Source organism: Mya arenaria, chromosome 13, assembly GCF_026914265.1.
Source record: "Mya arenaria isolate MELC-2E11 chromosome 13, ASM2691426v1".
Taxonomy (NCBI): domain Eukaryota; kingdom Metazoa; phylum Mollusca; class Bivalvia; order Myida; family Myidae; genus Mya; species Mya arenaria.
In genome coordinates, this window is record NC_069134.1 from 17,220,138 (window position 1) to 17,232,854 (window position 12,717).

A 12,717-nucleotide genomic window follows, 5' to 3' on the forward strand; every position below is an offset into this window, starting at 1 on the left:
AATTAAAGGACTGATTTTGAAAACCAAATTGTTAAGATTTTACAGTCTGAAGTGTATTGTGAATTTGGTAAGAATGGAATTGACCAATTTTAAAAAAAAAAGCAAGATCCATAGCTCTAGAGAGAATAATGTGATCAGACTATAATCAAACTAAGGTTGAGATGCCTGTTTTGCTCAATTAATGAAGAGTTATGACACTTGATTTTTCAAAAATTGACTGTATCTGCGTTGAGAATATGTACATACAGTTGGTCATGTCATGCACCAATGAATTGCCCATGTGTTCAGAACATTGGTTGGTCTTTTTAGGGTCAGTAGAAGTCAGATTAAGGTCACAGTCTCTTTATGCATTTCTTTTTGTAACACATTAATGGAGTCTTTCAAATGTTCCTATTCATGCGGCACTCAGGGAGCACAATATTTTACAAACATATATTATCCAGCCTGGTGCTTTGTGATTTTGGGTTATTTATTTTTACAGGAAACAAATGTAACAGTAACAGTACATGTTTTCCTATGTTTTATTTACATAATTGATCGTCAACTACATGTTTAGCATTAACAAGATAAAAAATGCTGTTGTTTTCCGGTAATTCTTACACCAGTAATTAACTTTTCCACATATCAATGTATTGTCTCAAGCTGCCTTATAGTTAAACAATGGTCAATAGGTGTTGGTTTATAGAATAACTTAGTATAAGCTAATTAACCTTAACTCATTTCCTGTTATCAGCAACAATAGTAAAAAATTACAATGTTATAATAAGTAACAGTTCACTCTACAGTACAAAATAATATATCGCAGAAATATGCTTTAACATGCTCATATACAACAAATACGGTAGTAAATCAATCAAATTTACAAGCGCAAACTTCATATTTGCATATGTTATATAATGCATACATACAACATAATGCTATTTAGAGATAATAGCAGAAATTTTTTATATTTCCCCAATACTAAACTAGTTTAAGTTGTCATCATCAATTCACCAGGCCCCACTTTTTCGAACAATCTTAATTCCCTTACCACAAGGTATTAAAACAAATCACATTTCACCACAATAAATTTTGTTATATATTTATTATAAACAGAAATAATTTCTTAAACACTAAGAAGCCATATTCATGGCCTGAAGTCCTAAAACTCCTGTCAATCAATACAATTCCAGCTGAACCTAAAGTCTACAGCCCTCGTGTTGTTCAGCTGGTGTCGTCTTGTAAGCTGGCGGTCTCTGCTATACTGGAGCTTTTCCCAACCACAAATCCCAGTCTCGCATCATCATCTCGCAGATTCTTGATGCTGTACGTGTTACCTGAAATTCAACAACAACAACATACTTTAATATAAACTTCTTTAATATTTTTTTTTCAGGAAAATATTCTGTGTATAGCAAAAAAAACACTGCCAGCTGGTATATGATATTCATTTTAAACGGGAAAAATGAACTCAAAAGAGCAACCAATACAAGTAATTAAATTGAAAATCACTACAGAACATTTGTTCTGCATAGTTAAAGGCTATAAATGTACATTAATTGGGGTCAAACATGATCCCTATTACAGTTCAACAACCATCCTATGGCATTGAATATTGTGATATTTCATTGAAAAAAAGACTATTGGGTATGCATAAATGATACATGTTATATCTCATAACCGGTTAATGATTACATACCCACTGGGACGAGGAAAGAATCACCTGTCTCCAACACAGTAGCTGTCTGGTGGATCTTCACCAGAACTTTCCCATACTCTATGGAAAAACACTGAAATTGAAAATCCAAAAATTGTTGTTAATAACTTGTGTTAGTCTTTTGTTTCTTACATATCTATACCACTGTCCTCTAATTTTGGTGTGTACTATATATGTCTTCATTCATTCATACTAGTATAAATGACATTTCCTTGAATATTTCAATATAAAGTTACTTCTTGCTATATGTGAATTTTATATTTTATTAATTATAATTTGTTATAATCAATGAACTGTTTTAGAAATTAAGAAGTCATATTTGGAACCCTCAACATGGTACATGCTCTATTCTATAATTATTTTTTTTGGTAGTTCCAATACAAAAAAATCACCATTCTATAAAGGCTATCATTGTGGTGAATCTATTTTGAAAGTATATGTATCAAACATGAACATCTCAAATTCCTTTCAATTCATTCAAAATACATAAACTTAAAACATAAAATGACAGAAATGATTTAGTAATATAAAAATAAGCCGATTTTGATCTTAAAACATGTCCCATTTATTATGATTGTCATTGAAATTAGTTTGCTGAAATTTCCTTAAAATGAATATATTCTTATTTTGACATCAACTTCAATTGTACATGAATGTATACTAAGATACAGGACAAAACCATACCACAAAGTCATGGACATTGAGATGGTCTGGCTTGGTTGCATGAGGCCGAAGTTCTAGCTTCCCCAACGACATACAGTGGTGATTTAACTGGTGGGTGAGCAGATATGGGTCTCGGGACGTGGGGCTCCTCTGGTTGGGACCGGTTGGCTTGAACCTGTCCACCTTGGCAATGCATTCTGTAACAAACAATATGGAAGCATAACAGAATTAGAATACACTCAAAACCTGGCGCCAGAAGGTACCAAAACCTTTTTGATAAAATATTAAAGTATGTTTAAGTTGGCCATACATAAATATGTAACAATGTGTTTTGTCATTACACATATGGCCGCTGCTGGTTCGCCAGCCAAATATTTCGAGTGTCAAGTTCAACAGCCAGGTCAAAAAAAAAATGTTGCAAAGACTTGCTTGGCCAATTGGAAATGTTTCTTAGCTATTATTGCTGTATGTGTAGTTTGTGTTGCAAGAGGCAAGTTATATTAGTGTTAATGGTACATAATGTGTTCTTGTTATCTTTTCCGTCATTAACTAATTTCATGAATGAAATTTAAAATATCAAAGTTAAGTTTGTATTTGATGGCCGTGTTAATGTGCTATAAGTTTCTGCATTTAGGTAACACTGCCTTGCAGAATGACTTGCAAAACGTCTGTCCAATACAATAGAAAAAATATGATTAAAAAATAATATACTCTTTGGAAAATCTTCAGTGAATATGGGAGAAATTGTATCATGGCGTTGAACATTTGTACATTTATTCTACCTTGTGGAAATGGTTTAACACAAAATAAAGAAATAAGAACCAAACAAATATATGCACACCAATCACTTTAACCATGCAAGCTTACCAATATCATCCTCGGCCCCTGTGGCCTGGTTGACGCAAGAAACATAGACATCCGGATCCTCTACAGCATCATCCGGCAGAGATCCATGGATCGACAACTTCCTCTGCTTCAAATCCTTGCTTCTGGTACTTTGCTTGCGGACTGGGGAAAAAGCAAATTTTAAAGTGTCAACTTTGCAATATACTCTTGTCCTCTTTTTAGAACACCAAGTGCATGGGTGGTTATCGAACTTGTCCTCAATATAATGCCCATACACATTCTGACCAAATTTGGTGATGATTGGACAAAGGCTTTTAAAGTCATTGATAGGACAACATGCTGAATTTCTACACTATAGCTTTTTCTTTAAGTTATAAATACAAATACATTGATGTCATCACTAGTTTATATAACCCATTAACTTTATCACAATTTAAGATACACTTAGCCATACTCTGGAACATGAGCTTCCTTTTCTTGCGTTTTTCCTCCATTATCTTCATATGATGGTCTATACTGGCTGGTTTTACACCAACAATTCTTGGACCTGAAACATCTTTAGCATTAAGGACTTGGAAAATACCATGATAATCCAGAATACAGGTACTCGTAAATGGCCATTTTGATTGATCATTGTTTACATATCTGAAACTGATTTATGTTAAAATATAAAATGAGCTAATGAACTATCAAACATTCTCTTAAAAAATCAATACATCATGATTTTCTAGAATACTTGATAATGATTAATTTTCTTTCATTTTACTGGTTGTTTATAAAAATTAATTTGCCTCTGAATTTTTTAATTGTCAAAATTAAGAAGAAATATTTAAACATCAAAACCCGGAATGAAGTTGATTTTTTGTGTACACATATCAGTAACTTGTGTGAAAATTGTGAATGTTGAGATGGCTAAAAAAGACACCTATTATTAAAGCATTTTGAATAAGAAGATAATGTGAAACACATAAAATCCTACCTGACTCGTCAGATAATTCAACGACGACCCTCTCATTCTTGTACCAGGCGATGGGACGCAGGCGTGTTCTCTTTGAGCGCCGGAGTCCGTCAACAGACTCCTCTGGGTGGACTGCAAATACAAAATTAATGCATTAATTCAATTATTTTGTCAGATCTGAGTGCTTGATTTGTACTGTTAAAGAAACTTATAAACAGTGTTGGAAGTGAGTACCTTCGAAAAGAAATTGACGTATGTATACCTCTACCTAGGTTTAATAAATATAAAAAATATGTTTAAGGACATTATCACGAAATAAGGGCTATTCCAGAGATATGTATAACCAACGGTAGGAAGGCAGTTATTTAAATAGTATATAGGTGGGTGTCTTTTTTCTCTAATTTGGACCCAAAAAGATTAATTAACTTCTGTAGGGGTGTGGTATATTTTAAAAGTGCCTTCCCCTGTGGGTTATATGTTTAAATGGAATAGCCCTAAGTCAACATACTAAGGCCAGATATTATGATGCCATTTTCAGTACATTCAGCAGACCCTTTCACTGACTCGCGCCGAGTTGTCTCACATATGTGTTGTGGGGTTGAGTCAGTATCTGGTAACCCAGTCACTGAAATATCAGAACATATATTGATGGACATGTATTCTGCAAGCAATGATGAAATTAAATATGTATAGAGACCATTTTCCAAATTAATTGAGAATCTTATTTGTGTTAATTTCCATGACTAATAAGATCTTATGTTTGAAGTCAACAACACAGTATACTAAAATTCTTTCAATATTTGTAAAAGACCAAACACCACATATATAAGGTTTGCATTACAGTGTGTGTATACCACGTGATATATTACGTCATATATGCTATGTCGCAATGCAACTTTTTGCTTAGAATAAAGTCTTAAATCAAACATAACTTTTCTTATACTGCACCATTTTAAATAAAACAAAGGGCAGTCTATGCCGTTTAAAGAGCCCCATCTTCGTTTTATTACCAAAGTTTCATAAGGTGATTAGTTATATCAAACACTTGGACAAACCTGTTTCTGAAATAATGTTTAGACAGTGCTCCGTCAAACGGCCGTATTGTACTAAGGTTTTTCAAAGTGTTTTAAAGAAACTAAACTTGCAATCAAACTCTAGTAAAAGACCGAATGCGGGGCTCCATAAGCGGCATAGACTGCGCTATGTTTTATTTAAAATGGTGAAAAATAGTGAAGTTATCTTTGTTTAATGTCTTCTTTCGAAGCAAAATATTGCCTTCCAACTTAGCATTAATGACGCAATTTATAACGTGGTATACACACTGCATTAGAAGCTTAGTTAAAACACATCTCTATTCTTACACAGCAGAATGAAAATAGCTCAACATACCAGACAATCCCATGCTGTGTCGGAACTTTTTGGCTACAAATGTCCTCATATCCTGTTCCTGCCAGTCCTCAGATTCTTCTGGTCCATCTCCTTGGATAACATTTTCCTGAGGTTTTTCGGGGCAGATGGTGACCCGGCGGCCACGTGACTTGCGGGCAGCCCCAGGGCGAGAGATACACGGAGTCAGGTCCGACAACGGCTCCACCTCGACCTCTACATTCATTCCACCTGAAAATGGAAATTTTATGGTACAAGGGAAAAAGTATATATTCGGAATGTCACCAAGAACCTTTTCGTTTCAAACATCAAAATACTGCAGTTAATTGGCATGTAAAACATCTGGGCAGTAAGCCAATAACCACAGCTGAACTTTACAACACAGACCATTTTTTTTTACATTAAAAGCAGCATGCTCAACAGCAACTTTACATGACTGAAATATTTCATCATAGTAATACTAGGATTAGTAATATTATTGTTCAACATATATACGAGATAAACTAAAATAGTATACATACTGAGATAACAAGAACCATTATCCTCGGGCAGCATTGATCTATGACGGAACGACACGCCACTTCCGAATTTGGTGGAAACTAAAATGTATAAGCAAACATTGACAATTACAATGTCCAATTACACAGTAAATATACCTGCCTACAGCCTTGCAGGGAATCAGGCTAGATTCCCGCAACAGAATTTTGACTACAGTACACTGGTAGTACACATTTTATCTTAAGTGCAAATGTTCATGGAAAGGTCTAGCTTCATGAATGAGGTCATTAGAATTTATATACTTTTAATTATTTACCTTTCAATAAAATTCAATGTTAACTGAATTTCATAAATCAAAAGCCAGAAAAGCAAGGTAAAATGGCCCAATAACTACCCTTCATACCCTTCTTTTTGTGTCCAGTTGCAGGTGTGCTTAACGCCACTGGACTAAACTGTTGACTGCCACCTGTGGCATCTACTAAAAGACCATCATCATCATCATCTTCGGGTAAACTACTCTTCCCTTTTTTCTGCCCCTTTGGTAAAATGGCAGATTTTTTCTTTTGTTTAGATTTTTTGGCTTCACTTTCAATGTTGTTTTTGTTCTTCTTGGATGACTTTTTTCCCATATTTTGACTTTCACTTGGACTAATTTCAGCATCTTCAGATTCTTGAAGGGAATCAGTCTTTAAATCTTTCTTATTTTTAGTTTTCAAAACTTTCTTTACAGATTTTTTCCTAGAAATGCTCTCATCAGAAGTATGTTTCAATTTTCTGTTGCTTTTAGTTTTTTGTTTCTTAGGACTAGTTTTATAACTATAACTGTCATTATCTTCTTCAGATGATGATTTTCTCTTCCCAGCTGTTACTCCTAAAGGGCTTCCTTGATCGATGTTACTATATTGTGGAACATGTACATTTGAATCAATGTTATCACTTAAGCCTGCAGTTTCACAAGCACTAAAGCTAAGTTTTCTCTTTTTTAAAACCACTTCCGCTATAACTTCATTAGGTTTTGCTGTTGTTTTAGTATTTTGTTTTTCCTTAACGCTTTTTTCATGTTTATTTTCACCAAGTCTAGAAGTATCCTCACCTTCCAAGTCATCAGAAACATTTATGTTATACACATCATTTACACTAACACTGACTTTCGCTGATTTCTTTCTATATACATCTTTTTTACTTACGGCATCGACAGCTTCAGATTGAACAACGTTAGCTGTCTTTCTGCCCTTGGTTGCACGTGGCTTTTTCAACTTTGTTTTTAATTTCACATGATTCACACTGCTCTTTCTCTTTGATTTGTTCTGTGTTTGATTGTTGGGTGATTCTCTAGCAGTTAGTTTATGTTTTACTTCTTCAACAATTATAATGCTGTCAGTGTCGTCGTCCAACTCATCTGCTGCTGCAGTTTGATTGTTATGATGCTTTGTTCGCTCTGCTATGCTCAGAAACTCAGATTCTGTGCTGTATGAACTCCTTGTACTTTTGGCATCTTGTTTTAATTCAGCGTTGGCTTGATTGATTCTGAAAGCATTTTTACAATTTTCGATAGTATCAACTATTGCACTTTGAAGAGTAAAAATAATGATTCTGACATACTGATAAGGACTTCCACATACAGCACATTTTAATGTAGAAAACTGTTTGCACCCTTAAATGTAAAGAAACTATAATAACAATAAAAAAACTCTAAAAGGTTACTTTCATACATTATCCCCACTCGACTGTTACAGACGGAAATGAATGAAAATGTTGTCGTGAATTGAGTCAGCATTAACAGGAACTATTTTTAAAACCAAACATCATTTTGTTATCACTTTCTTCGTGATAGACTGTACAGTTCAGAGTTTTCATGTAAGTCTTACATGTTCACCAATGAATTATTTGTATATACTTGTGAAGTATTTCGCCCATTTCAATACATATTTTGTGTACTTTTTATGTAAAAAGTTTTAAATAACTGCCCATAGTATATATATCTATATATATTGGATTTTTGTCATTGTGACACAATTTATACATTATCATACCTCATTTAACTGAATATTAACAGATACATGTACATTCACTACATTCATTTAATAGCAGAAAGATAAATGTTCTGTTTTAGTAGATCATGGTAAACTCAAAGTCGCAACTAACCTGTCTCTCCTAGATTTAATTGAATCATCACTGGCTTCCATCGCAGAATATGACAACCTGACATTAACAAAAACAAATCAGATATTTGAAATATGATGACACAATTGCAATAAAAAAAGAAAATTGTAAAAACTTTCATAAAATTGACATCATTATGTACAACGCATTGAATCTTACATACTGATGTATTGCACATTTTTCCATTCAAAATTTACTGGGTTGTCTACCATGTAAATCCTGGTAAGGTTAAAAATAGCGTTGGTATATTTATCTATACTCATAAACAGAAATTATTTTAACTGGGAATCCATTTTGCGTTATTTTCAAAAGGAAAAACTCAGATGAGATATAATATATTGTTATAATAAATTCTAGCTCATTTTCTGCATAAATAATGCAAAAAATTTTTGGTTCTAAATGATGTATACAAAAGAAGTCAAATTTTAATTTGACAGTAGAAGTTCTTACTCTTTTTAAACCAAAAAAGATTTAACTGTAAGACTTTAATTAAAATTGAAATCATTTTAATAATTTTACTTTTCTGCACATGCACCTTGCCCTTGAAATTCCCAGTGGAAATAAGATGTGATTTTGTAAACACTGATCAACTTTTGGTATTTAATTTAAAATAGTCCTGACCTGTTGGAAAGAGTTACTGTTGGTACATACAAATGTGGTTCAGTCATTCATATCAATAAAATACCTTTTTTTTGTTCTGTTAAAGCTGACAACTGATGACGGAATATCCACTTTGCTGATTGAGCCACTTCTGTTGCCAGCATGGTCTATATGTGACAGCGCCTGGGAGGGAGCAAGGCTGAGATCATTATCATTGTCATTATTGCTGTCATTTGCAGGCTCATCACCAGACTGAGGTTGACCATCTTCAGTCTGGAGCTCACTGTCTTCATGTCCCTCGGTATCATGTTCTTCAGCTTCCTCAGTATCATGTTCTTCAGTTTCCTCGGTATCATGTTCTTCAGTGTCCAGCGTATCATGTTCTTCAGTTTCCTCCGTATCATGTCCTTCAGTTTCCTCAGTATCATGTTCTTCAGTTTCCACCGTATCATGTTCTTCAGTTTCCTCCGTATCATGTTCTTCAGTCTGGAGCTGACTGTCTTCAGTTTCTTCGGTATCATGTTCTTCAGTTTCCCTGGTATCATGTTTTTCTGTTTCCTCGGTATCATGTTCTTCTGTCTGGAGCCTACTGTCTTCAGTTTCCTCGGTATCATGTTCTTCAGTCTGGACCTCACTGTCTTCAGTTTCCACTGTATCATGTTTCTCCAGCTCAACCTCGTCATCCTGATATGATTCACTGGACACAATTCTGATTTCAGATTTAGATTGTTTTTCATGAATGTTACCGTCTGTTTTATTGACTGTTTCAGATAAATTCTTGCTTTGTCTTCTTGAATCTTGACATTTGCTAGCCTGCTTTGTTTCATTTTCAGTTGTATCTATTTGATTACCATCACTTTCATCTTCTTCCAGGTCATGATCGTTATTGTTACTTTCTACAGTTTTAACTCTTCTCTCAGACATTTCTCCAATGATGTCTGCTCCTAATGAGCTTCTCCTAGGGGATTTTCTAAGTGAAGTATTAGTTTTTACAAATACATGTTTTTTTCTTATTCCAGATCTATTAGTGACATCTGTTTTACCCTCACTTGTCTCTTGATAACCATCAGATTCACTTTCAACAGGGCCACTCTCCATAAACTTATCGCTTTCATTGTTCGACTTTTCTGAAATATTTAGCTGAGCTGCTGAGCTTTTTCTTGGGGATTTTCTAGAGGACCTTCTAGATTGAACAAAGCTCTGACTGTTTCTTCCCAAAGAATTCCTACCATCTTCTTTAGCTTGGGGTGCCTTTTTGTCATCTTCCTTGATTTTGTCAATATTATCACCTTTCTTTGAATGATCTACATTGCCTTCGTAACTTGAGCCTATTTTACTCAGTGATTCTTTGGATGATTTGTTTGTTTGCACATGACTCTGGCTTCTTCTTCCACCTGCATTTTTGCTTATATCTTTTTGACTCTCAATAGTTTCTGTATCATCTTCAGTTTCAGTTTCAATGGTTTTACCTTTTCTAGAGCTTTTTCTAAGGGATGTTCTTGATGACCTGCTTGTTTGTAAAAAGCTCTGACTCTTTCTGCTTCCAGAATTCTTATTCTCTTCACCCTCAATACATTCTTCATGATCTTCAGTTTGATTGTCACTTATTCCACCTTTTGACAAGTTTTTACTTGGGGATTTTCTTGACGACCTTTTTATTTGTCTGTTTGCTCGTACAGAACTCAGACTTTTCCTTCTGCCAAGGTCCTTACTTTCTTCACCAGCAATGGGCCCAGAGTCTTCAATATGTTCTCCACTGTCATTATCATATTCACCTTGATTATCAACATGATCACTCTCAGTACTCTCTACAGATGTTTGAACAGCTTGTTTAAATGTCTGACTCTTTCTTTCTCTAGATTCATGTTTGTTTTCATATTCAGTTGTTTCTTCTTCATTTTCAGTTTCAGAATCAACATTGTCACTCTCACTAGATTTTTCTACAGTACTTTTCAAGGCTGAAATGCTTTTTCGTGGAGATTTTCTTAAAGGTCTGGTGGTTTTTACATCATTTTGACTTGACTGCTTTTCGTGTTTACCACCTGTATCACTATTATTTATTCTTGCTTTTTTTCTTGGTGTGGGAGTTTTACTTAAACTTGTCCTTGCACTCTGATTATTTACAAAATTACTTATGTTTTCAACTACATGCACACTGTCAGTACTTCTGGATTTACTTGTGGTTCCCAATTGAGATTTCCTTACATTTGATTTGGAACTTTCTTCTAAAGATACAGATTCAGATTCACTTCTGATGTCTTTGTCAAGCCTTTCATGCTGACTTAAAGTCTTTGATACACTTTCTTTTGAATGTGATACATTTTCTTCTATTGTCTCTTCATCAGCATCTGATGGACTGTCAGTGTTTTGCCCATCAACCATGTCTGAGTGAGACTGTCCAGCTTGCCTTGAAACATCATTTCTTAATACTTTATGGGCAGAAACATCAGAATCATTTCTTCCTAAACTCTGACGACTACTTTTGTCCATCTCCAATCTACTCGCTTTCAAATCTGAGCTGCCACTACTATATCTAGAATATGTAGACACATCTGAAACATATAAACACAGATAACATGATGATATCCTTTTTCCAAAATATACCTTAAGACTGCATATTGCTAGAGTAATAACTAAAATAGCTTATTTATAGTCTGAGGAAATGAATTTTACCCACCAGACTCAGACAGGTAATCATCAAAGACCTCTAAACCATGCTCATCTTTCCTTATGTCCTTGTGTGCATAATCCTTTCCAGTCCTCCTGCAATCAATAGAAAATAATGATTATTCAGAAACTTGTGTAGAACACACACACAGAAAATTGCAAAAATAAGTATGAAAAGATTCTCTTAATATGACACAGCTTATAATACACCATGTATACAGTATTACAAAAGCATTCAGTGAAAGCCAAGACTTGTACATTTTTCCCCTGCTGGAGAAGAGGTTTAACTGAGCAGCTACATACTTTAATATGATGACCTTTGCTAGTGATGCATGTTGTCAATGATATTATGTGAGTCAGGTGTCAAAAAAAGCCTTGAATGTTTTTGCATTATGTCCAAGAATAAAGATGAGTTTTTTCCATCACAACCATATCAGGGCTATGAGAATAAATTTCTCAAAAGAACAAGCCTGAACCAGCAACAAGAAAATGTAACATGACTTGGGATGTAATATTCTGTATAAACCATACCTGCCAACTTTGGTGTTTTTTGTTCTAAGCCAAGCAAATCGAGATCGATTTTCAATTTTACTGCCCTAAAAAGAAAGATATATGTATTTAAATTAGATGGAGAAGGCAAAATGGATAAACAATTCCAAATAAATTACATTTAAAGTTGTGTTGGTATTAAACTCTGAGCAGATAACCTCATACACAGACAGTACAAAAAATAGCAATAAAACCTTTTACCTCCTATAATGGTTTGTGCCAATATTTTATAATGGGTACATGCAATATTTTATTATATGTAATAATTCTTCATACAATGCCAAATTTCCCCAATCAACTGACCTACCTGACTGAACTGTGACAGCTGGCTGGCTGTATAGTTTCCCTGGGAGAGAGAAGTCATGTAGCCCCGGGAGAAATTCTCCTTTCCATCTCCTTGGGAGCTCTGTGAACCTTCTGACTCTTCATGGATTTCAGACATGCAGTCAACATCTCGTGTGAGGTCAGCATCTGAAATTGCGTTATACATGAAGCTTGTTGTAGTATTCGATGCATAACTGATGTCAAAAAATAGACATGTCTTGAAATAAAATTAATAGTTTGAATATAACATAGAAGTTAGCTAGTTATATTTGCAAATTATTCAAATTGAAACTTAAAAGTTAAAAATAGTGCAAAATATATTATTGTTGAAGAGAATTAAACCTCCACATAAAGGAAACTTCTAAAA

The 12,717-nt window shown here is 34.3% G+C and overlaps 1 protein-coding gene across 2 annotated transcripts in view; it reads right to left on the minus strand.

Annotated features, from left to right (window-relative positions):
- Positions 1-12,717, minus strand: part of LOC128212981 (telomere-associated protein RIF1-like) — a 16,550-nt gene continuing 3,833 nt past the window's right edge. The window contains exons 4-18 of one of the 2 annotated variants that reach the window (XM_052918426.1): positions 12,334-12,497; positions 12,009-12,073; positions 11,488-11,573; positions 8,896-11,362; positions 8,193-8,249; positions 6,451-7,574; positions 6,071-6,148; positions 5,553-5,780; positions 4,672-4,788; positions 4,185-4,295; positions 3,660-3,752; positions 3,227-3,367; positions 2,381-2,556; positions 1,679-1,769; positions 1-1,316 (exon numbers count right to left, since the gene is read on the minus strand). In XM_052918426.1, coding sequence (XP_052774386.1) covers positions 1,204-1,316; positions 1,679-1,769; positions 2,381-2,556; positions 3,227-3,367; positions 3,660-3,752; positions 4,185-4,295; positions 4,672-4,788; positions 5,553-5,780; positions 6,071-6,148; positions 6,451-7,574; positions 8,193-8,249; positions 8,896-11,362; positions 11,488-11,573; positions 12,009-12,073; positions 12,334-12,497 — 5,111 coding nt within the window. In that variant the 3' untranslated portion in view covers positions 1-1,203. The remainder of the gene's footprint in view (positions 1,317-1,678; positions 1,770-2,380; positions 2,557-3,226; positions 3,368-3,659; positions 3,753-4,184; positions 4,296-4,671; positions 4,789-5,552; positions 5,781-6,070; positions 6,149-6,450; positions 7,575-8,192; positions 8,250-8,895; positions 11,363-11,487; positions 11,574-12,008; positions 12,074-12,333; positions 12,498-12,717) is intronic. The other variant, XM_052918427.1, reaches the window with a different exon arrangement.